A 25,671-nucleotide genomic window follows, 5' to 3' on the forward strand; every position below is an offset into this window, starting at 1 on the left:
TGTTTTAGGTCCCTTTTCCCAAGTCTTGAAGGAAGATTTATTTTGGATAACCTGAAACCTCACCTTCTAGCTGCTTTAAAGGAAGCTGCCCAAACCCGAGGTATTATAGGTGTATAGTATTCTTTAAATAAACTTCTTTATAAAATATAAGTTTTTATAAGTTTTCTGTTAATAGTTATTCATTTTATACCTACAAATCAATAATTTCTTATGGTTCAACCTAATATACTTTTTGACTTTTAAGATGTTTCAGTTGTTAGAATGGCATCTAAGAAATCCTATCTAAAAGAATCCAAAGGTGATAAGCATATTTAAAAATCTCTCCTGTCATGGTGATGGTATAGTCAACGTCTTGTACCTGCATGGTGCTTTACGGGTTTTCCAGTGCTTTCTCATTTCTTTTTTCATTTGAGCCTCGCATCATAACTTATAGCTCATTTGGTAATGACAGTGATTATTAAATTTCACAGAGAGGAGAGAAAGGTTAAGATCAAGGTCGCCAGCCAAGTGCCAGGGAGTCAGATTTTCCACTTGCCCTGTCCTTGGTCTGTTTCTGACACAGCTGCCCCTCCATGTTTTTATGTGGTTTTGATACTGGGTTTGCATTAGACTTGATCAGCTTCTGGGAAGTGTGAACAAATCCAATTAAGTCTGTAACAGGCAGGAAAGGGGTCTTCTGGGGGGTGTTAAGAAAGTGATGGGTGTCTGCTAGGCGTCCTTTCTTTTAGGAAAAGAGTAATTTTGGGAAAACAATCACCATGGTTCTAATTTTGATGCTATCTTTCAACTTCTGCAAGCATCCTTTCCCTTTTGAAGCTGTTCCCTGAGCTTTTTGTAAGTGAGATGTTGACCTGAGAAGTTCTAGATTTGTTCTGCTGTTCACACTGTCATGCAGACTCTGTGATGTGTCTTTTATGGAATGTACTTTTTTCTTGTCAAAGATAATAGCTCAGGGAAGGTTGCTAATCATTGTATATCTTTATTCATTAAAATATAATTGAAATGAATTGGAATGGAAAGGCAAGTTAGATCAGAGTTAAAGTGAGACTAAAAGAAAATGAGTATGTAAATGTTTCCCAGCAGGCATTTGTAACTTTCAGTTGGTAGCTGTGAGACTGATTTTTCAAACATCTAAGTTACTCATTTAATTGTAATTGTCGTCTTCAATACAGCCTTTTTGGGAGTCTAAGCCTTGATTCCTATAACCCTGTCAATTTTTGCTCCAAAGTTTTGGAACTCTTTTTTTTTTTTTTTGATGTTGTTATATTTTTGTTTAAAATTTTTGTGTTGAAATATACATGCAGAACAGTGTACATATCATAAATGTAGGCTTAGAGAAATTTTGCCATCTGAACATACCCATGTAAGATGAGATTTGGGTGGACACAGCCAAATCGTATCAATAGCCTTTGAACTTTCTTAAACCAGTCATATGGGTGATGATTACCTGTCTCCTAGCTATCTTCTCAATTATTTTGATCTGCGTGTTCCAGACAAAAGTTAGTTTTTGATATAACGTTATTGCTATTAATGGTTTTAATGTTTTGGTAGCATGATGATATAGGGACTTAGGGGGAACCAGTAAGTGCCACCTTGCTTTCCTTTCCTGAGTTCTGAGTCAGTGAAGACATAAGCAGAGGAATTGAGCAGATGGATGTCAGAAGCCACCACTGTCACTGATTACTGTGATGTGGGAGATTGTGGCAATGGCAGGCATGGGACTTCTGTTGACTCCCAGAATGAAATGGATTAGCTCACCAATCTAGTCACAGATAGCCCTGGAAAGCCACAGACTTCTTCCAGAGGTCCTGCCCCTACTAAGCATCAGTCCCTTTGAGTCTTGCTGATCATGTGCAGCTGCTTTTTCTCAACTTACCAGTCAGCTAAATCATCTTGCTTTCTGGTGGTATAGGGCCTATTGGGGGAATTAGTGAGTACAGGAGAAGAAAGGCAGAATATTATGTTTATGGAGCCTCCTTCGTATACAGGGTAGGGGACATCACTAACATGTTAACAACATTTGATATTTTTTGCTCTACATGATGATTATTCCATTGCTTTGCTGACACAGAGCACTGTGGACTTCTGTTTACTAGTGATCAGTAAACACTGATTGGCCTCTCTTGGAAGTACTACTGCATGAAATGGAAACATGATATGTTTTTTCTGCAATGGGAACTTTTCCACTAATTCCATAGCTCAAACAAAATTTGTCACATTATTTAATAATTTTACCTCTTCCTTGTATTACATTTAAAATCATTAGCTAAATATTGAGCTACTGCTTGTACTTTTAGTGTTTACTTCTGTTGTCTCTTTCTTTGGCAATTAAACATGTTTCACTATATTCCATTTCAGGAAAAACAAAACAGACCTCAACCTTGATTTTATTTCTTGTATTCTATCGTAGTTCAGCTTCCAGAAAGAGTTGTCTTATTGTCTATACTTCCTCATTATTCATTATCACTGCAAACAGACTTTTGCTTCCACTGTCATTCCACTAAAATAGTCTGGCTGATGTCACTAGTTAATGATTTTTCTGTTACTCGGTCCAGAGGACTTTTCTGTTTCTTTTACCTGATCTCCCAGAAGCTTAGTGTTCCTTTTGAAGCCTTTAGCCATGATAATACCATTCCTTTTTGGCATCCACTGATTTTGCCTGCTTTTCAGAATTAATTGTGAATCTCTGTTCCTCACTTTACTCCCTAAATATGGGGGCTCCTTTCTCAGCTCTTTTTCTTTGTTTCTTTCTTTGAATACATTCATCCACACTCATGAATGGGTTAGTAACCTCCATATCTTAAGTCGCCACCCCAGTCTTCAGGTAGCGTAGTAGAGATTAAAAACTTGGATTTTGTAGTTGCACAAATCTGGGCTCAAACCTTACTCCTCTACTATGTGACTTGGAACAAATTTTCTACCCTCTCTAAGCCTCTGTTTCCTCATCAGTAATATGGTAATACAGTAATATCCTTCTAAGGGTATATTTGAGGTCCTCAGGATTTGATTACATAAAATTCAGGATCGCTTCCCTACAAGGATAATGAAATAAGGGTTGAGTGGAGGATGGGAATGATCACAACTTGCCAGTTGAGTTGTTTTCAAGTTTGTGTTACTGCACCAGGTCAGGTTATTGAAAGCTTTATTGTAATATTTTACTTACAGCAGGCAGCATGCTGAAGATCAAATGATGAATACATAATACATATAGTTTAACACAACATCCGGCACTTAATAAATAGTGACAATTGCAGATATTATTAGCATCTTGTACTTGGAATTCCATAAGTATTTCAAAATCACCATTTCAAAACTTTAGTCTTTATCCTCTCCCAAATCTGTTTCTCATTTTGAGTGATCCCATTGAAAATAGCACTACCGTTCACAAGATTGCTCAAGAATGAATCCTTAAATTTTCTTCTTTGTTCCCCACAGCCTCCAGGATCTGTTGACTAAATTGTCTGTGCCAGTCCCTTGATCTTACTCCACTGCTTATTACAGGTCCTCTAATTTCTCATAACGTTGTTACTGCACTCTTGCAGTTGATGTCCCTGCCTCCAGTGCTTGGGTTTCATCTGATTATGTCACCCTCCTGCTGCAGGTTTTCCAGTGGACGCTGATTCTGTCAGGAGAAATCTAGCCCTGCTAGCATGAACTAGAGGACTTTCCATGATTGTGAACTCCATGACTGTGGACTGCTGTCTCACTAGCCTTGGTGCATGCAAGCACCCTCTTCTGTTCTGATTATACAAGCACTTGTAGGCTGATGAATGTGAATCCTCCCTGAATTTCATGAGAGGAGAGAGACCTGTCAGATTTGTCACCACCATCTGGCCCAGTGCCTACTTCAATGTAGGTGCTCAGTACTTTTTTTTTTCCTGCATGAAAATTTTCTTATAGCTGCACTTTTGTACATGGTGTTCCTTTTGCTTAGTATGCTTTCTTTCCATCCTGTACTTTGTGCAGCTAACGTTTATTCATCGTTTAGTACTGGGCTCATGTGTCACCTCCTGGAAACTTTCTTTGATATCTAGCCCTGTGCCTTATCCCTGCCCTGCAGTCTGAGGTGGATGCCTCTCTTTTGCTCCTGGAACCCAGTACATAATCCATTTGATCCTCTTTGCTTTACTAGAATCATATTTTTACTGTGCTAGACTGCGACATCCTTGAGAGCAGGGGAAATCTTTATTTTTATATTTCCAAGGTCTGGCTGAGAGCCTGCTTGCCAAGTTTGACTGGACAGGTTGTTGCTTCATCTGCTAGGCTAGGTGGGGACCACATGGAGGAGATGGGGTGCAGAGGCCAAAAGGCAAATCTTGTTCTTGTGTCTGTGAGTTAATAGTTCCTTTTCAAATCAGTGTCTTCTGTAATCTTGTTTGTTCTTTACAACCATGAGATAATAGAGCCTATATCTCCATTTGAGAGATGGAGACATTGAAGCTCAAAGAAATTGAGAGATTTAAATGACTTGCTTGAGTTGCAGAGTTGAAGCTATGATTTTTGTTTTTTTAATTTCCAGGTTTGAATTATTTCTGCATTAAATTGCTTAACTAAATGGATGGATATCAGAAATTGGAGCATAGTTAGAAGAGCAGGTAAATGGATTTTGGATGAAGAAAAAAGAAACAAGAACAGTTTATTTAGTAGTACAGATGCCTAATAATTGGTACCAAGGACTTATTTATAATTTAAAAAGTTTTCATATTTATTAGATGAGACCAAAATCCATAACATTTCCTATGAGGCACTTCATTAGCTGGCTCCATTTTCTGGGTATTGTGCAGATGACTGGTACATGGAAGGTTCTATAGATGTTTGCTATTTTTCATCTCCTTCCCTAGCTCCACGCTTTCTTCTGTTTGGAGGATAGCATGTTCCACCCCTCCCTCAGGCGCAATACCTGTGGCTTCCTTGCCAACTCCTCCATCTCACTACCTCTGCTCATCTTTTATTCAACCCATGTGTACTTCCATGCTCTGGTCTCCACGGCACTCACACACCATACCTGTTTAAGTATTTGTAATAATTTATGTGATACTTGCCTTCTCCATTAGACTATAGGGCCAGGTCTGGGACCATGTCTAGTTGTCCATTTCTAGATCTCTCACACTCAACCAATATTGCCTAACTAACAAGGTGCCTATTGCTAAGGTGATTAGAATGATGTTAAGATTAGAAGAGCTTCAGTTTCTTTGGTTAGACCTTTGCTCTCTATCTTAGCTACCAGTTTAGCCTAAAGCTAAAATACACAGACATCTCAAAGCTATAGCAGTCCACTTGATTAAATGTTTCATGCTTCATTCAAGCAAAGGAGGGATAGATGTCCATTGAACAGTTCTTAGATGTTTGTAATTATTGGTGGTTACCATGGGCAAGCAGTGGAAATAGATGATAAAATCTCTTTTTGTTTATTATAAAGTTAGACTTAATGTACACTCACTTTGTATAGGTACTCCAAAACGTTTTATTTTTTTTAAGACGGGATTTCACCATGTTGGTCAGGCTGGTCTTGAACTCCCGACCTCAGGTGATCTGTCCACCTTGGTCTCCAAAGTGCTTGGATTGCAGGCGTGAGCCACTATGCCCGGTCTCTAGAACATTTTAAAAATCAGGTTTTTAAATCTAGAATATCTGAAGATGATGATAGCCTGTGCAGAAAGCTCACTGGTAGCTTACCAAATGAAGTTATACAGATATAATGTAATTTGTGCATATGAATTCCATAACCCTTTCTTTGCTTTCTTGCTGAACCAACACTCCTGACTCTTCTGTACTTTGATTTAGTTTGTACTGAAATATGACTTTAAATCTTAGATGTGTATTCTGCTATGTTTGGAGTTTTGTTTTTGGCTTTTCTTTTACCTAAGGATGTGTAAAGATTCTACAGACAGCAGTATCTTAAGATACAGAATAATTTCTGTAGCCATCGTGAAAATTGTGACAATTCTGACCTTTTCTAAGAATGGATTTAATTGTATTCTAGCACAACAACTTCTCTGGGGATATTCAGGTAGGATAACTGAATGTTGTGTTCATTTGAAGCCTGATGTTTTTGTTCATTTGGTTCTTTGAATTCTGTTTTTGCATTTACCAAAGTAGCTAGAAATTATGTCAACAATTTTTTTTCTGGTAGTAATAACTATAATATTAAAGGAGAGAGGAAACCATACTAATACAGATTTTTGTTATTACAAATGCCACAGTAAAACCATATTTAAATGACTTGGAAGCATTCACTTCATAGAACATTTAGGCTCTAATAAAAGAATGGTGTGGGAATCTGTATTTTAAGCTGTGGTATTTAATGGGACGTGTGATAGTAAATGCACCTCTATTATATGATGCACACAAGTATTCTGATTAAAAAGCATAGAGGGAAGTAGAGTTTGGGACCTGTGACTGCGAAGTTAGACAACCACAGCCTTTCTGTTTTGGAGTCTGGCTCAGTGTGCTGCAGTTAGTGATAGCAGAGACCCCCTGTCCTGGGTGTGCTGAGGAAGGGAAGGTGGCCAACCTAGCTGTCATTGGGAACAGTTGGCCGATTGTTCTTACGGTGCCTCGTGTGTCATTTTATTGATTGCCTTTTTTTTAAATAAATAAAAAATATTTCACTCAACTAGTGGTATTATTTTCCACAACTTCATATTTCATTTGGAAAGTTATAGGATAGAAGATTAGCCTTATGGAAATCATTTTTATACTAAATATTTTTCTTTGAAGCAGGTGATACATACACTAAAATTAGTTTAGAAACTAAGTCATTATTATAGTGATAATTCATATAAAAATTTTGGCTCCTATCATATTAAAAGTGGTTTATCATTCATAGTTCTTATTACTATATTTTTCTTAAAGCATTGTCAATGTATCTTACATGTTTTAAGGTGTAGTCAAATCAAAGAGGAAAACAAAATCTTGATATAAGTAGGCTATGTAATTAACACCTACCCTGGGACTGTCTGGTTACATCAATGAGTCTCAAAGACAAAAACTAGGAAGTTGGTGGCAGAGTGTCAATGACAATTTTTTTAGGAAGGAAAGCTAGGAAGTTGGTGGCAGAGTGTCAGTGATGATTTTTTTAGGAAGAAATGTGGTCACTGGGGCTAATGTCGAACCACCCTGGTTTGCGGGACATTTCTGCTGGGACCTGGGGCCTGCAGTGCCACTGCTAGGCTGGAGGTGGAGGGAGTCTGACCTGGTAGGAAGGTTGCCCTTTCTTTACTTCCTTTTTTTGTCTGGTCGTTTCATTTCTTTTTTTCTATTTTCTCTTCATTTCTTTGAAGATTGACTGATCTACAGTACACCATTTAATTGAACCTTGACTATTTCCCATGTGTGTTTACAAAGAGATTTGCATCTCTATACATAGTGGAGCACTGTTAGAACTCATCAGCTACCCAGGCTGCCATTGCCACTCTCTGTACAAGAGAAAAGTATAAAAAACTGTCACTGTGCTTAGAGTGTTTGATGGATTGTTATTGTAGCCAGCTGGAGACTGGAGGAGTCTGGTTGAATGCAGTAAACTCCCAGTTAATTAAAGCATTCAGGACTGAGATTTCGTAGTTACGTAAATTTTTAAGTAGACTATATATAATATTTCCATCTGTGCTGAAATTCATTCTCAAAGTTAGCACTGAATATAAACATAAACAATAAAAAATGTTCGGCCTTTGAGTAGTGATTCATTATGTTGATATTATTTTGAACATATGAGGGATCGAACTGATAATAGTGAAGCAAAAGCTACTCTTGGAAGAGTTCCTTCTAAGTTACGTTTGGTAATTATTTAAACCTTTCTGCCTCTTGGAATAATTTCAGTACTGTAGCTAACCTCTCTGTTGACAGTGCTGGTAATTCTTAAGGTTACAAAAACCATTTGTTTATTAAACTGCTACAAAAATTATTTTGCTGTTCCTATTAGAGGTGCTTTACAATTTCTATGGCTTTCTAGCCCAGGACATGGAAACTTGTTTCTGTGTTCACATTTGTAACTAAAAAGCTAAATGTCTTAAATACAAAGTGAATAGAATTCAGGACTTCAGATTGAACTGACTTAATGTATGTAGACTAGCGTCTTACTACATTTTCTCTCTCCTTTATTTTCTTTCATAATTTTTTCAGTTGAGCATGACTGATGTGTTAGTTGCATGCTATATGTGGGGGGTGTGTATGTGTGTCTGTGTGTTTTGTTGGCATTTAATTTATACATTAAATCAGATAATTTTCCTGAAGGTAGGTGTATGTTTTATAAATTGCCAAATTTCATGCAAGGATATTGGGTAAGATTATCTGTGGAATGCATGTCATGTGGTAATTATTAACACAGAACACAAAGCAGTGCATATTTTTTTGTTTTCTGAGTGTTTTGAATTTTAATTTCTAACTCTTTTTTTTTTGGTATCTCTAGTATTATATCCTTGCCTTGTGATTTGGATATTCCATTATAGTTAAATTTGATTCAGTGAACATTTTTAATGAACAATATTGTAAAATTATATTTTAATGGAACTTACATGTCAAATAGGCTATACTAGTCTGCTGACAAGATTTTATAATTTCTTATATATTACTACTTGAATTATCCTAAATCACACACAATGAAAAATATTCAGAATTTGGGTATTGACACCTTCCTAAAGTTGCAAAAGTGTGCCCTTGCTTAAATTTCTATGGCAGTAATTTTTAAATGTCTTACTGTTCCATGAAAGACAATTTCTTGGTAGAAGATAAAGTCATCTTTTTGATATGTAAACCTCTGAAATAAGGGTATGCTTTCTTGGATAAAAAAATAACAATACACAAAAGTTTCCAGGGCCTAAGGTGGGATTCCTCTTATAATATTTTCCAAAGTTGCTGTTTTTTTTTTTTTTTTTTTTTTTTTTTTTTGAGAGGAAGTGTTGCTCTGTCACCCATGCTGGATTGCAGTGGTGCCATCTTGGCTCACCGCAACTTCCGCCTCCTGAATTCAAGCACTTCTCTGCCTCAGCCTCCCAAGTAGCTGGGATTACAGACACCTGCCTCTACGCCCAGCCAATTTTTTTGTATTCTTGTAGAGGCGGAGTTTCACTGCCTTGGCCAGGTTGGTCTTGAACTCCTGACCTCGTGCTCTATGTGCCTTGGCCTCACAAAGTTCTTGGGATTAGAGGCGTGAGCCACCACATGCAGCCACTCTTTTAAGAGTCTAGAAGTGATATGTACATAGGGAGAAAATTGAATGTTAGTATCTATACAAGATTGAATTTGAGGTGTTTTTTATTTCTCTGGGAAAAACATACCCGTAGATGTATAGTGTTATTTTTTCATTTTGTTCCTACTGATATTATAAATGTTATACTCAGAAATGCTACTAAATTCACTTCAAAAGAAAATGTTAATTTCTTGACCAGTGGTTAAAATTAGTAAAAACTGCCCCCACAACCCAAGCAAATATCTTCTTAGTGTTCTAGTTTATCAGACATCCAAAAGTGGAGCTGCTCTGATGCCTTCACGGTATGCCGTACATGCTCCCTTTGTTGCTTCCAAATTATTTAATGCAAAAATCCCAGGGCTCTGAAGAGCACACTTTAATAATAAGTAGCTACGTAAAGGGTACTTTGGAAAAGTTACAAATATGCTGTATATTTGAGCATAAATATAGAGCAGTCTTTAGATTAGAATCTCATTCCCATTATTTTTCCAGATGAGAGAATTCAAGTCCCAGAAAGATGAAATGACACTTAAATTAGACATCTGTTTAGTTGTTGAAAGGAAGCCACGTAAGTCTCATTGCTGTCTCAGCTTCAGAAAGCGCGGGTCAACTGTAGCTGACACTCCAGCCTCTGTGCTCTGACTTCGTGCCCTTGGGTCATGCAGCTGTGTGGCTTCTGGAAACTTGAAGTTAACACAAAATGTCCTTCATACAGGTTGGGTGTCCCTAAGTCAAAAATCTGAAACGCCGAATGTTCCAAAATCTAAAACAAGTATCTACATGACACTCAAAAGAAGTGCTCTTTGGAGCATTTTGGATTTCAGATTTTTGGATTTAGAGTACTCAACTAGTAAGTACAATGTAAATATTCTAAAGTCCAAAAGAGTCAAAAATCCAAAACATTTCTGGTCACAAGCATTCAGATAAGGGATACTTGGCGTTTATTGGGTTTGCTTATCAATTTTTACCTTTCAATGAAAAGGTTCTTATATAAGTTTTATCCACATTTTTCCTTGCTGCTTTTATCTGTGAAAAAATAAGCACTAAACATTGTTTTCCATGTTGATTCCGTTTGCAGAACATTATAGAATACTTTAAAAAACACAACTAATTGCATTTTATATATTTAAAATAAGCATTTTCCAGGCAGAATTATTTCTTCACAGTTTATTGTAAATATGGATTTGTATATAGATTTCCTATCACTATTATTTAAAAAATTATTTTGGCCCAGTTTTGCTGAATTTTTACATGTACTTAAAACTCTTAGAAAACTTTCCAGTACTATCTTATTTGTGAGAATAGAAAGCTATTACAGTAGAATTATATGTATTTATAACATTTCTGTGTATGATTTACAGGAAGACCATGTACTCAGCTGCAGCTTCTAAATCCAGAACGATTTGCACGTCTTATCAAAGAAGTAATGAATACATTCTGGCCTGGCAGAGAGTTGATCGTTCAATGGTATCCATTTGATGAAAACAGAAATCACCCAACTGTTTCATGGCTTAAGATGGTTTGGAAGAATCTTTATATACATTTTTCTGAGGATTTGACTTTATTTGATGAGATGCCACTTATCCCCAGAACTATACTAGAGGAAGGTCAGGCATGTGTGGAACTCATTAGACTCAGGATTCCATCATTAGTCATTTTAGACGATGAATCTGAAGCACAGCTTCCAGAATTTTTAGCAGACATTGTACAAAAACTTGGAGGGATTGTCCTTAAAAAATTAGATGCATCTATACAGCATCCACTTATTAAAAAATACATTCATTCGCCATTGCCAAGTGCTGTTTTGCAGATAATGGAGAAGATACCATTGCAGAAATTGTGTAATCAAATAACTTCACTACTTCCAACACACAAAGATGCCCTGAGGAAGTTCTTGGCTAGTTTAACTGATAGCAGTGAGAAAGAGAAAAGAATAATTCAAGAATTGGCAATATTCAAACGCATTAACCATTCTTCTGGTCAGGGAATTTCTTCTTATACAAAATTGAAAGGTTGTAAAGTCTTACACCATACTGCCAAACTCCCAGCAGATCTGCGACTTTCTATTTCAGTAATAGACAGTAGTGATGAAGCTACTATTCGCTTGGCAAACATGTTGAAAATAGACCAATTAAAGACCACTAGCTGCTTAAAGCTTCTTTTAAAAGATATTGAAAATGCATTTTATTCACATGAAGAGGTAACACAGCTTATGTTATGGATCCTTGAGAATCTGTCTTCCCTTAAAAATGAAAATCCAAATGTGCTTGAGTGGTTAACGCCATTAAAATTCATCCAGATTTCACAGGAACAGATGGTATCAGCTGGCGAACTCTTTGACCCTGATATAGAAATACTAAAGGATCTGTTTTATAATGAAGAAGGAACTTATTTCCCACCCTCAGTTTTTACCTCACCAGATATTCTTCATTCTTTAAGACAGATTGGTTTAAAAAATGAAGCCAGTCTTAAAGAGAAGGATGTTGTGCAAGTGGCAAAAAAAATTGAAGCCTTGCAGGTCAGTTCTTGTCCAGATCAGGATGTTCTTCTGAAGAAAGCCAAAACCCTCCTACTGGTTTTAAATAAGAATCACACACTGTTGCAATCATCTGAAGGAAAGATGACATTAAAGAAAATAAAATGGGTTCCAGCCTGCAAGGAAAGGCCTCCAAATTATCCAGGCTCTTTAGTTTGGAAAGGAGATCTCTGTAATCTCTGTGCACCACCAGATATGTGTGACGTAGGCCATGCAATTCTCATTGGTTCCTCACTTCCTCTTGTTGAAAGTATCCATGTAAACCTGGAAAAAGCATTAGGGATTTTCACAAAACCTAGCATTAGTGCTGTCTTAAAACACTTTAAAATTGTTGTTGATTGGTATACTTCAAAAACTTTTAGTGATGAAGACTACTATCAATTCCAGCATATTTTGCTTGAAATTTATGGATTCATGCATGATCATCTAAATGAAGGGAAAGATTCTTTCAAAGCCTTAAAATTTCCATGGGTTTGGACTGGCAAAAAATTTTGTCCACTTTCCCAAGCTGTGATTAAACCAATCCATGATCTTGACCTTCAGCCTTATTTGCATAATGTACCTAAAACCATGGCAAAATTCCACCAACTATTTAAGGTCTGTGGTTCAATAGAGGAGTTGACATCAGATCACATTTCCATGGTTATTCAGAAGATATATCTCAAAAGTGACCAAGATCTCAGTGAACAAGAAAGCAAGCAAAATCTTCATCTTATGTTGAATATTATCAGATGGCTCTATAGCAATCAGATTCCAGCAAGCCCCAACACACCAGTTCCTATACATCATAGCAAAAATCCTTCTAAACTTATCATGAAGCCAATTCACGAATGCTGTTACTGTGACATTAAAGTTGACGACCTTAATGACTTACTTGAAGATTCTGTGGAACCAATCATTTTGGTGCATGAGGACATACCCATGAAAACTGCAGAATGGCTAAAAGTTCCATGCCTTAGTACAAGACTGATAAATCCTGAAAACATGGGATTTGAGCAGTCAGGACAAAGAGAGCCACTTACTGTAAGAATTAAAAATATTCTGGAAGAATACCCTTCAGTATCAGATATTTTTAAAGAACTACTTCAAAATGCTGATGATGCAAATGCAACAGAATGCAGTTTCTTGATTGACATGAGAAGAAATATGGACATAAGAGAGAATCTCCTAGACCCAGGGATGGCAGCTTGTCATGGACCTGCTTTGTGGTCATTCAATAATTCTCAATTCTCAGATTCAGATTTTGTGAACATAACTAGGTTAGGAGAATCTTTAAAAAGAGGAGAAGTTGACAAAGTTGGAAAATTTGGTCTTGGATTTAATTCCGTGTACCATATCACTGACATTCCCATCATTATGAGTCGGGAATTTATGATAATGTTCGATCCAAACATAAACCATATCAGTAAACACATTAAAGACAAATCCAATCCTGGGATAAAAATTAATTGGAGTAAACAACAGAAAAGACTTAGGAAGTTTCCTAATCAGTTCAAACCATTTATAGATGTTTTTGGCTGTCAGTTACCTTTGACTGTAGAAGCACCTTACAGCTATAATGGAACTCTTTTCCGACTGTCCTTTAGAACTCAACAGGAAGCAAAAGTGAGTGAAGTTAGTAGCACCTGCTATAATACAGCAGATATTTATTCTCTTGTGGATGAATTTAGTCTTTGTGGACACAGGCTTATCATTTTCACTCAGAGTGTAAACTCAATGTATTTGAAGTATTTGAAAATTGAGGAAAGCAACCCCAGCTTAGCACAAGATACAGTAATAATTAAAAAAAAATCCTGCTCTTCCAAAGCATTGAACACACCTGTCTTAAGTGTTTTAAAAGAGGCTGCTAAGCTCATGAAGACTTGCAGCAGCAGTAATAAAAAGCTTCCCAGTGATGAACCAAAGTCATCTTGCATTCTTCAGATCACAGTGGAAGAATTTCACCATGTGTTCAGAAGGATTGCTGATTTACAGTCGCCACTTTTTAGAGGTCCAGATGATGACCCAGCTGCTCTGTTTGAAATGGCCAAGTCTGGCCAATCAAAAAAGCCATCAGATGAGTTGTCGCAAAAAACAGTAGAGTGTACCACGTGGCTTCTGTGTACTTGCATGGACACAGGAGAAGCTCTGAAGTTTTCCCTGAGTGAGAGTGGAAGAAGACTTGGACTGGTTCCATGTGGGGCAGTAGGAGTTCTGCTGTCAGAAATCCAGGACCAGAAGTGGACTGTGAAACCACACATTGGGGAGGTGTTTTGCTATTTACCTTTACGAATAAAAACAGGCTTGCCAGTTCACATCAATGGGTGCTTTGCTGTTACTTCAAATAGGAAAGAAATCTGGAAGACAGATACAAAAGGACGGTGGAATACCACGTTCATGAGACATGTTATTGTTAAAGCTTACTTACAGGCACTGAGTGTCTTACGGGACCTGGCCACTAGTGGGGAGCTAATGGATTATACTTACTATGCAGTGTGGCCCGATCCTGATTTAGTTCATGATGATTTTTCTGTAATTTGCCAAGGATTTTATGAAGATATAGCTCACGGAAAAGGGAAAGAATTGACCAGAGTCTTCTCTGATGGATCTACTTGGGTTTCCATGAAGAATGTAAGATTTCTAGATGACGCTATACTTAAAAGAAGAGATGTTGGTTCAGCAGCCTTCAAGATATTTTTGAAATACCTCAAGAAGACCGGGTCCAAAAACCTTTGTGCTGTTGAACTTCCTTCTTCAGTAAAATTAGGATTTGAAGAAGCTGGTTGTAAACAGATACTACTTGAAAACACATATTCAGAGAAACAGTTTTTTTCTGAAGTTTTTTTTCCAAATATTCAAGAAATTGAAGCAGAACTTAGAGATCCTTTAATGATTTTTGTTCTAAATGAAAAAGTTGATGAGTTCTCAGGAATTCTTCGTGTTACTCCATGCATTCCTTGTTCCTTGGAGGGGCATCCTTTGGTTTTGCCATCAAGATTGATCCACCCTGAAGGACGAGTTGCAAAGTTATTTGATATTAAAGATGGAAGATTCCCTTATGGTTCTACTCAGGATTATCTCAATCCTATTATTTTGATTAAACTAGTTCAGTTAGGTATGGCAAAAGATGATATTTTATGGGATGACATGCTAGAACGTGCAGAGTCAGTAGCTGAAATTAATAAAAGTGATCATGTTGCTGCATGCCTAAGAAGTAGTATCCTATTGAGTCTTATTGATGAGAAACTAAAAATAAGGGATCCTAGAGCAAAGGACTTTGCTGCAAAATATCAAACAATCCCCTTCCTTCCATTTCTGACAAAACCAGCAGGTTTTTCTTTGGACTGGAAAGGTAATGGTTTTAAGCCTGAAACCATGTTTGCAGCAACTGACCTTTATACAGCTGAACATCAAGATATAGTTTGTCTTTTGCAACCAATTCTAAATGAAAATTCCCATTCCTTTAGAGGTTGTGGTTCAGTGTCATTGGCTGTTAAAGAGTTTTTGGGATTACTTAAGAAGCCAACAGTTGATCTGGTTATAAACCAATTAAAAGAAGTTGCAAAATCAATTGATGACGGAATTACACTGTATCAGGAGAATATCACCAATGCTTGCTACAAATACCTTCATGAAGCCATGATGCAAAATGAAATCACTAAGATATCAATTATTGATAAGTTAAAACCCTTTAGCTTCATTCTAGTTGAGAGTGCATATGTTGACTCAGAAAAAGTTTCTTTTCATTTAAATTTTGAGGCGGCACCATACCTTTATCAGTTGCCTAATAAATATAAAAATAATTTCCGTGAACTTTTTGAAAATGCGGGTGTGAGGCAGTCATTCACTGTTGAAGATTTTGCTCTTGTTTTGGAATCTATTGATCAAGAAAGAGGAACAAAGCAAATAACAGAAGAGAATTTTCAGCTTTGTCGACGAATAATCAGTGAAGGAATATGGAGCCTTATTAGAGAAAAGAAACAAGAATTTTGTGAGAAAAATTATGGCAAGATATTATTGCCAGATACTAATCTTATGCTTCTCCCTGCTAAATCATTATGTTACAATGATTGCCCTTGGATAAAAGTAAAGGATACCACTGTAAAATATTGTCATGCTGATATACCCAGGGAAGTAGCAGTAAAACTAGGAGCAGTCCCAAAGCGACACAAAGCCTTAGAAAGATATGCATCCAATGTCTGTTTTACAACACTTGGCACAGAATTTGGACAGAAAGAAAAATTGACCAGCAGAATTAAGAGCATCCTTAATGCATATCCTTCTGAAAAGGAAATGCTGAAAGAGCTTCTTCAGAATGCTGATGATGCAAAGGCGACAGAAATATGTTTTGTGTTCGATCCTAGACAGCATCCAGTTGATAGAATATTTGATGATAAGTGGGCCCCACTGCAAGGGCCAGCACTTTGTGTGTACAACAACCAGCCATTTACAGAAGATGATGTTAGAGGAATCCAGAATCTTGGAAAAGGCACGAAAGAAGGAAATCCTTATAAAACTGGACAATATGGAATAGGATTCAATTCTGTGTATCATATCACAGACTGCCCATCTTTTATTTCTGGCAATGACATCCTGTGTATTTTTGATCCTCATGCTAGATATGCACCAGGGGCTACATCCATTAGTCCTGGACGTATGTTTAGAGATTTGGATGCAGATTTTAGGACACAATTCTCGGATGTTCTGGATCTTTATCTGGGAACCCACTTTAAACTGGATAATTGCACAATGTTCAGATTTCCTCTTCGTAATGCAGAAATGGCAAAAGTTTCAGAAATTTCGTCTGTTCCAGCATCAGACAGAATGGTCCAGAATCTTTTGGACAAATTGCGCTCAGATGGGGCAGAACTTCTAATGTTTCTTAATCACATGGAAAAAATTTCTATTTGTGAAATAGATAAAAGTACTGGAGCTCTAAATGTGCTGTATTCAGTAAAGGGCAAAATCACAGATGGAGACAGATTAAAAAGGAAACAATTTCATGCATCTGTAATTGATAGTGTTACTAAAAAGAGGCAGCTTAAAGACATACCAGTTCAACAGATAACATACACTATGGATACCGAGGACTCTGAAGGAAATCTTACTACGTGGCTAATTTGTAATAGATCAGGTTTTTCAAGTATGGACAAAGTATCTAAGAGTGTCATATCAGCTCACAAGAATCAAGATATTACTCTTTTCCCACGTGGTGGAGTAGCTGCTTGTATTACTCACAACTATAAAAAACCCCATAGGGCCTTCTGCTTTCTGCCTCTCTCTTTGGAGACTGGGCTACCATTTCATGTGAATGGCCACTTTGCACTAGACTCAGCCAGAAGGAACCTGTGGCGTGATGATAATGGAGTTGGTGTTCGAAGTGACTGGAATAACAGTTTAATGACAGCATTAATAGCTCCTGCATATGTTGAATTGCTAATACAGTTAAAAAAACGGTATTTCCCTGGTTCTGATCCAACATTATCAGTTTTACAGAACACCCCTATTCATGTTGTAAAGGACACTTTAAAGAAGTTTTTATCATTTTTCCCAGTTAACCGTCTTGATCTACAGCCAGATTTATATTGTCTAGTGAAAGCACTTTACAGTTGCATTCACGAAGACATGAAACGTCTTTTGCCTGTTGTGCGAGCTCCAAATATTGATGGCTCTGACTTGCACTCTGCAGTTATAATTACTTGGATCAATATGTCTACTTCAAGTAAAACTAGACCATTTTTTGACAATTTACTACAGGATGAATTACAACACCTTAAAAATGCAGATTATAATATCACCACACGGAAAACAGTGGCAGAGAATGTCTATAGACTGAAACATCTCCTTTTAGAAATTGGTTTCAACTTGGTTTATAACTGTGATGAAACTGCTAATCTTTACCACTGTCTTATAGATGCAGATATTCCTGTCAGTTATGTGACCCCTGCTGATATCAGATCTTTTTTAATGACATTTTCCTCTCCTGATACTAATTGCCATATTGGGAAGCTACCTTGTCGTCTCCAGCAGACTAATCTAAAACTTTTTCATAGTTTAAAACTTTTAGTTGATTATTGTTTTAAAGATGCAGAAGAAAATGAGATTGAAGTTGAGGGACTGCCCCTTCTCATTACACTGGACAGTGTTTTGCAAACTTTTGATGCAAAGCGACCCAAGTTTCTGACAACATACCATGAATTGATTCCATCCCGCAAAGACTTGTTTATGAATACATTATATTTGAAATATAGTAATATTTTATTGAACTGTAAAGTTGCAAAAGTGTTTGACATTTCCAGCTTTGCTGATTTGTTATCCTCTGTGTTGCCTCGAGAATATAAGACCAAAAGTTGCACAAAGTGGAAAGACAATTTTGCAAGTGAGTCTTGGCTTAAGAATGCATGGCATTTTATCAGCGAGTCTGTAAGTGTGAAAGAAGATCAGGAAGAAACAAAACCAAAATTTGACGTTGTTGTTGATACTCTAAAAGACTGGGCATTGCTTCCAGGAACAAAGTTTACTGTTTCAGCCAACCAGCTTGTGGTTCCTGAAGGAGATGTTCTGCTTCCTCTCAGCCTTATGCACATTGCAGTTTTCCCAAATGCCCAGAGTGATAAAGTTTTTCATGCTCTAATGAAAGCTGGCTGTATTCAGCTTGCTTTGAACAAAATCTCTTCCAAAGACAGCACATTTGTTCCTCTGTTGTCATGTCACACAGCAAATATAGAGAGCCCCACAAGCATTTTGAAGGCTCTACATTATATGGTCCAAACATCAACATTTAGAACGGAAAAATTAGTAGAAAATGACTTTGAAGCACTTTTGATGTATTTCAACTGCAATTTGAATCATTTGATGTCCCAAGATGACATAAGAATTTTAAAGTCACTTCCATGCTATAAATCCATCAGTGGCCGCTATGTGAGCATTGCAAAATTTGGAACATGCTACGTACTTACAAAAAGTATCCCTTCAGCTGAAGTGGAAAAATGGACACAGTCATCATCTTCTGCATTTCTTGAAGAAAAAATACACTTAAAAGAATTATATGAGGTGATTGGTTGTGTACCTGTAGATGATCTTGAGGTATATTTGAAACACCTCTTACCAAAAATTGAAAATCTCTCTTATGATGCAAAATTGGAGCACTTGATCTATCTTAAGAATAGATTATCAAGTGCTGAGGAATTATCAGAGATTAAGGAACAACTTTTTGAAAAACTGGAAAGTTTATTGATAATCCATGATGCTAACAGTAGACTAAAGCAAGCAAAGCAGTTCTATGATAGAACTGTGAGAGTTTTTGAAGTTATGCTTCCTGAAAAATTGTTTATTCCTAAAGATTTCTTTAAGAAATTGGAACAACTTATAAAACCCAAAAATCATGTTACATTTATGACATCCTGGGTGGAATTCTTAAGAAATATTGGACTAAAATATATACTTTCTCAGCAGCAGTTGTTACAATTTGCTAAGGAAATCAGTGTGAGGGCTAATACAGAAAATTGGTCCAAAGAAACTTTGCAAAATACAGTTGATATCCTTCTCCATCATATATTCCAAGAACGAGTGGATTTGTTATCTGGAAATTTTCTGAAAGAACTGTCTTTAATACCATTCTTATGTCCTGAGCGGGCCCCCGCAGAATTCATTAGATTTCATCCTCAATATCAAGAGGTAAATGGAACACTTCCTCTTATAAAGTTCAATGGAGCACAGGTAAATCCAAAATTCAAGCAATGTGATGTACTCCAGCTGTTATGGACATCCTGCCCTATTCTTCCAGAGAAAGCTACACCCTTGAGCATCAAAGAACAGGAAGGTAGCGATCTTGGTCCACAAGAACAACTTGAACAAGTTTTAAATATGCTTAACGTTAACCTGGATCCTCCTCTTGATAAGGTCATCAATAACTGCAGAAACATATGCAACATAACAACTTTGGATGAAGAAATGGTAAAAACTAGAGCAAAAGTTTTAAGGAGCATATATGAATTCCTTAGTGCAGAAAAAAGAGAATTTCGTTTTCAATTGCGAGGAGTTGCTTTTGTGATGGTAGAAGATGGTTGGAAACTTCTGAAGCCTGAGGAGGTAGTGATAAACCTAGAATATGAATCTGATTTTAAACCCTATTTGTACAAGCTACCTTTAGAACTTGGCACATTTCACCAGTTGTTCAAACATTTAGGTACTGAAGATATTATTTCAACTAAGCAGTATGTTGAAGTGTTGAGCCGTATATTTAAAAATTCTGAAGGTAAACAATTAGATCCTAATGAAATGCGTACAGTTAAGCGAGTAGTTTCTGGTCTGTTCAAGAGTCTACAGAATGATTCAGTCAAGGTGAGGGGTGATCTGGAGAATGTACGAGATCTTGCACTTTACCTCCCAAGCCAAGATGGTAGATTGGTAAAGTCAAGCATCTTAGTGTTTGATGATGCACCACATTATAAAAGTAGAATCCAGGGGAATATTGGTGTGCAAATGTTGGTTGATCTCAGCCAATGCTACTTAGGGAAGGACCATGGATTTCATACTAAGTTGATAATGCTCTTTCCTCAAAAACTTAGGCCTCGATTATTGAGCAGTATACTTGAAGAACAGTTAGATGAAGAGACCCCCAAAATTTGTCAGTTTGGAGCATTGTGTTCTCTACAAGGAAGATTGCAGCTACTCTTGTCTTCTGAACAGTTCATTACAGGACTAATTAGAATTATGAAGCATGAAAATGATAATGCTTTTCTGGCCAACGAAGAAAAAGCCATAAGACTTTGCAAAGCTTTAAGAGAAGGATTGAAAGTGTCCTGTTTTGAAAAGCTTCAAACAACATTAAGAGTGAAAGGTTTTAATCCTATTCCCCACAGCAGAAGTGAAACTTTTGCTTTTTTGAAACGATTTGGGAATGCAGTCATCCTACTCTACATTCAACATTCAGACAGTAAAGATATTAATTTCCTGTTAGCATTGGCAATGACTCTTAAGTCAGCAACTGACAATTTGATTTCTGATACTTCATATTTAATTGCTATGCTAGGATGCAATGATATTTACAGGATCGGTGAGAAACTTGACAGTTTAGGAGTGAAATATGACTCTTCAGAGCCGTCAAAACTGGAACTTCCAATGCCTGGTACACCAATTCCTGCTGAAATTCATTACACTCTTCTTATGGACCCAATGAATGTTTTCTACCCGGGAGAATACGTTGGGTACCTTGTTGATGCTGAAGGTGGTGATATCTATGGATCCTACCAGCCAACATACACATATGCAATTATCGTACAAGAAGTTGAAAGAGAAGATGCTGACAATTCTAGTTTTCTAGGAAAGATATATCAGATTGATATTGGTTATAGTGAATATAAAATTGTTAGCTCTCTTGATCTGTATAAGTTTTCAAGACCTGACGAAAGCTCTCAAAGCAGAGACAGTGCTCCTTCTACACCAACCAGCCCTACTGAGTTCCTTGCCCCTGGTCTGAGAAGCATTCCTCCTCTTTTCTCTGGTAGAGAGAGCCACAAAACTTCTTCAAAACATCAGTCTCCCAAAAAGCTTAAGGTTAATTCTTTACCAGAAATATTAAAAGAAGTGACTTCTGTGGTGGAGCAAGCATGGAAGCTTCCGGAATCGGAACGAAAAAAGATTATTAGGCGGTTGTATTTGAAATGGCATCCTGACAAAAATCCCGAGAACCATGACATTGCCAATGAAGTTTTTAAACATTTGCAGAATGAAATCAACAGATTAGAAAAACAGACTTTTCTAGATCAAAATGCAGACAGGACCTCCAGACGAACGTTTTCAGCCTCAGCATCCCGATTTCAGTCAGACAAGTACTCATTTCAGAGATTCTATACTTCATGGAATCAAGAAGCAACGAGCCATAAATCTGAAAGACAGCAGCAAAACAAAGAAAAATGCCCGCCTTCGGCTGGACAGACTTACTCTCAAAGATTCTTTGTTCCTCCCACTTTCAAGTCGGTTGGCAATCCAGTGGAAGCACGCAGATGGCTAAGACAAGCCAGAGCAAACTTTTCAGCTGCCAGGAATGACCTTCATAAAAATGCCAATGAGTGGGTGTGCTTTAAATGCTACCTTTCTACCAAGTTAGCTTTGATTGCAGCTGACTATGCTGTGAGGGGAAAGTCTGATAAAGATGTAAAACCAACTGCACTTGCTCAGAAAATAGAGGAGTATAGTCAGCAACTTGAAGGATTGACAAATGATGTTCACACATTGGAAGCTTATGGTGTAGACAGTTTAAAAACAAGATATCCTGATTTGCTTCCTTTTCCTCAGATTCCAAATGACAGGTTCACTTCTGAGGTTGCTATGAGGGTGATGGAATGTACTGCCTGTATCATAATAAAACTTGAAAATTTTATACAACAGAAAGCTTGAAGGTATTTAAAGAAAAAAAAGGTAGATCTTGAATGTGTTGTAGCACAAATACAAATTGCTGTACTTCATTAAGCTTCATTGCCAGTTAGCTAGGAATTGTGAAGCACATTGCAGATTGTTTTGGGAGGATTCTGGAGTTGTTAACGTGAGTACCAACAGAAAACCTTAACTGAATCTAAAACTATTTTGAAGATGGTGGTGAGCTGCAAAATAGCTAGATAGATTTGAATGACTGGTATGGCACATTATTGAACTGCACTTTATATAACCAAAGCTTAGCAGTTTGTTAGATAAGAGTCTATGTATGTCTCTGGTTAAGATGAAAAAATTTTATGTTTTTAACATGGTATTTTTGATGGAGCTAATGAAACACTGGACATATCATTGGTTTAAACATGTAAGGGGAATTAAGTCATTGTAGTTTGTCATTTTTTTAAGTAGATCCTCTTGGATGCATTATTTTCTTATCAGCTGGCTCTGATTATGAATTTGTTGCAATTTTATGTCACAGTCAGTGCATTTAAAAAATGGTACAGTATTTTGATCCTATTACTTGATTAAGAGTGTGAAGGTAGTACTTTTTAGAGTGCACTGAGTGCACTTTACATCTTTATTTAAATTTTTTTTTTAACATCTTATGTTTACAGGCTTCCTGTTTCATGAAGATAGCAATGGAAAACTCAAAATGGTGGCAGTTCTTATTACCAGATGTTAGTATTGTTTCTGGAAACTGCTTGCCAGGACAACATTTATTAACTGTTAGAACACTCGCTTTATATTTGTGTGTACATATTTTCCACAAATGTCATAATTTATATAGTGTGGTTGAACAGGATGCAATCTTTTGTTGTCTAAAGGTGCTGCAGTTAAAAAAAACTTCTTTCAATATGGCACTTAGTGGAGTTTTTTTTTTTTCACTTTAAAAAACATTCAAAATTGTTGAAATCATCTACTAGTTTATAATTATCAGCTTATATTTCCCCATGAATGATTAGAACTGACATTTAATTCATGTTTGTCTCACCATACTTGTTTACTTTAACATATTTCTTTTGCAGAATGTAAAAGAAAGGTAATGAAAATTAGTTTATGGGAGTGTACTGGCTGTAAATGATGCTAAATATATTTTATGCAATTAAGGGCTTACAGAAAATGTTAAAACATTTTTTACTTTTATTGGTAGTAGGAATGTTTGCACCTCCACATTGTATTGCTTCTGGATGTGAAATCATGTAATTATTTCTGCTGTTATATTAAGTGCCATACTTTTAATAAAGCAAAATGTACATATGAAATCATCATAATGGGTATTTCCTGAGAAATAGTTCACTGGAAATCAAACTTAACATCTTAATATTAAGTTTCAATGTGTGTGTTTATTGGAAATATTAGGAAAATATTTTCTTGTATATTTTCATGCTGGAATTTTAGCAGATTTCTAGGATTAATAGAATATAAAGTGCTTGTTATATAGTAGGTTTAGGTGCTCATTGATGTAGTTGAGTTTATGTCACCTTTTTAGAGAATCAGATTAGTTGATATATATGGCCTATATGTGTTTGGAAACAGATACATTAAATATTTTTTTTCCCTGTAGGTAGAGGCTGACTTGATATTTTCCTTGCCTCAGTGGACAGCTGCGTAGCTAGGAGTAATTCACACTTTAGTACTGACAGATATGAGTTCTTCATCTTTATAGTTGAGGCACAAGTCTTCAAAGTTAGGCAGATGAGGGCTAAGAGTGCTCTCGGTTCTGGAGCTACCTGAATTCTGTATCTTCATCTTTATTTAAAGTACTTGCTACCTCGAAGCTCCAATTCAGCACTTAGATTTTATTGCTTTTGAATATTAAAATTTACAAAGAAAACCTCGTTTGGCCTTGATGATACTTACTCTAGTTGGAGTTTTGTGATTTTTCCAGGCTTAAAAAACACCCACACAGGTTCGTAATCCCATATATGAAACCCTTAATGTGTCTCAGAATTTTATTTTAGAAAGTGAATACAAGTATATATAACTTTTTAATGAAGTGCTCCCACCAGGGTCAGGCTGTACCTGTAATCAAATGCATTAGTATTTCTGCAGTGAAGTCTATGAGGGTTCACACTAAATTGAATACATAGACCCGATAAATAACCTTATGTAATTCGAGTCAGCTTTGCCACCAATAGTTTGCAGCAGACTTATATGAAAATTTTCACTTTTTGAAGCATTTTAGATTTTGGAATGGAGGTTAAGGAACTTTGGACCTGAACTATTTTGCTATTCTATGCTTCCCCCACCTTTACCATAGTTTGCTTTCTTTTAAAAAGACAATGGAAGCTGTCTACTGGCATGTGAATCAGCTAGCTGCTCCTGAGTAGAGCAGCATGCAGTCTAGGAAACGGATGGAGCGGCATCTGCACTCGAGAGCAGGCTCTCTGCTGCAGAGGCTCCAGGGACAGGGTGTCCCCAGCAGGATGGCTCAATTGTTCATGTTCTCTGTGAGGAAACAAGTGAAAAACTTGCACCATACAATTAGTTAACGGAGCCCGGAGTGCTGAGAGCTCAAAAGTGATTTGGGCAAAATCTTAAAATAGTATTTAACAAAATGAAGAGGAGTTGTTCACAGGTCTGATTTTGGGATGAATGGGATTTACTTATTTCATTAGTTCCAGTTGACATTTTTGGTAGTTTAAATGTTTTGTAGATCTCAAGGATGACATTTATAGTGCTGGTAGAAAATAGCAATTATAGAGATATATTTGAAGTGGAATTTAGTATGCAAAGAAGACTGCTAAAGCCAAGTAAGAGGTGATGTTTCAAATCAAAGAAGGGGACACAAAGCTACATAAGCAGACACAACCTGAAAACCATTGTACACAGGATTCTGCCCTTTCAGAAGACCTTCTACCCTCATTCCTTGTTTTCCATAGGAGCAAAGACTTTACCTATTGGGTGACCTGGTGGGGTTGGGGGAGGGGAACCCAACACCACCTGGTGGGGTGGCTTGACTCTTTTAATGTGAATTTGGCTGCCTTCAGAGAAGGCATATGTCCATCCTCCTCATGTAGTGGCTATAGAAGTTGGGAACCTTTAGTTTTGCCTGTGTCTAAGAGTGGTTTGTGTTTTATTCAGCTGTGAAGTATTAGGAAGTCCATTTTGCTACAAACCAGTTATCTTTATTATTAAAGCATAATACTAGTAGAAGATTTTATCTTCATCTTTTTTACTGTATCTACTCAGTTTATAAATTGGGAAAGAAATAAGTGCTATTTTTAGATCCCTAATATAGAAACACTCAATAGTCTATAATCATATAGTATAATAGGAGTATCAGTCTAAATACCCTGTTATGTATGTTTATAATCATGACCTGATGCCTTCAATAAAAATTTAAATTACATTATGTAATATGTTTAAGAAGACAGATTTATGTAATCCATTTTAGAATATAACCCATCTAAAAGCTTTGATTCTAATGAAGGATAAATTTCTTATTCTGGAGAATGCATTTATCCATAACAACTTCTTTCAACATTATTCCATATAGCTAAGGATCAAAAAGAATAAAAGGTTCTGTTCTCCA

At 36.7% G+C, this 25,671-nt stretch overlaps 1 protein-coding gene across 4 annotated transcripts in view; it reads left to right on the plus strand.

Annotated features, from left to right (window-relative positions):
• SACS (sacsin molecular chaperone) overlaps positions 1-25,643 on the plus strand; it is a 100,493-nt gene extending 74,850 nt beyond the window's left edge. For 3 of the 4 annotated variants that reach the window (XM_032260091.1, XM_032260092.1, XM_032260093.1), the window contains 3 exons: positions 9-100; positions 5,984-6,010; positions 10,549-25,643. In XM_032260091.1, coding sequence (XP_032115982.1) covers positions 9-100; positions 5,984-6,010; positions 10,549-22,103 — 11,674 coding nt within the window. In that variant the 3' untranslated portion in view covers positions 22,104-25,643. The remainder of the gene's footprint in view (positions 1-8; positions 101-5,983; positions 6,011-10,548) is intronic. The other variant, XM_032260094.1, reaches the window with a different exon arrangement.
• The last annotated feature ends 28 nt before the right edge of the window (positions 25,644-25,671 follow it).

Source organism: Sapajus apella, unplaced genomic scaffold, assembly GCF_009761245.1.
Source record: "Sapajus apella isolate SASKATOON/1434 unplaced genomic scaffold, GSC_monkey_1.0 scaffold114, whole genome shotgun sequence".
Classification (NCBI taxonomy): domain Eukaryota; kingdom Metazoa; phylum Chordata; class Mammalia; order Primates; family Cebidae; genus Sapajus; species Sapajus apella.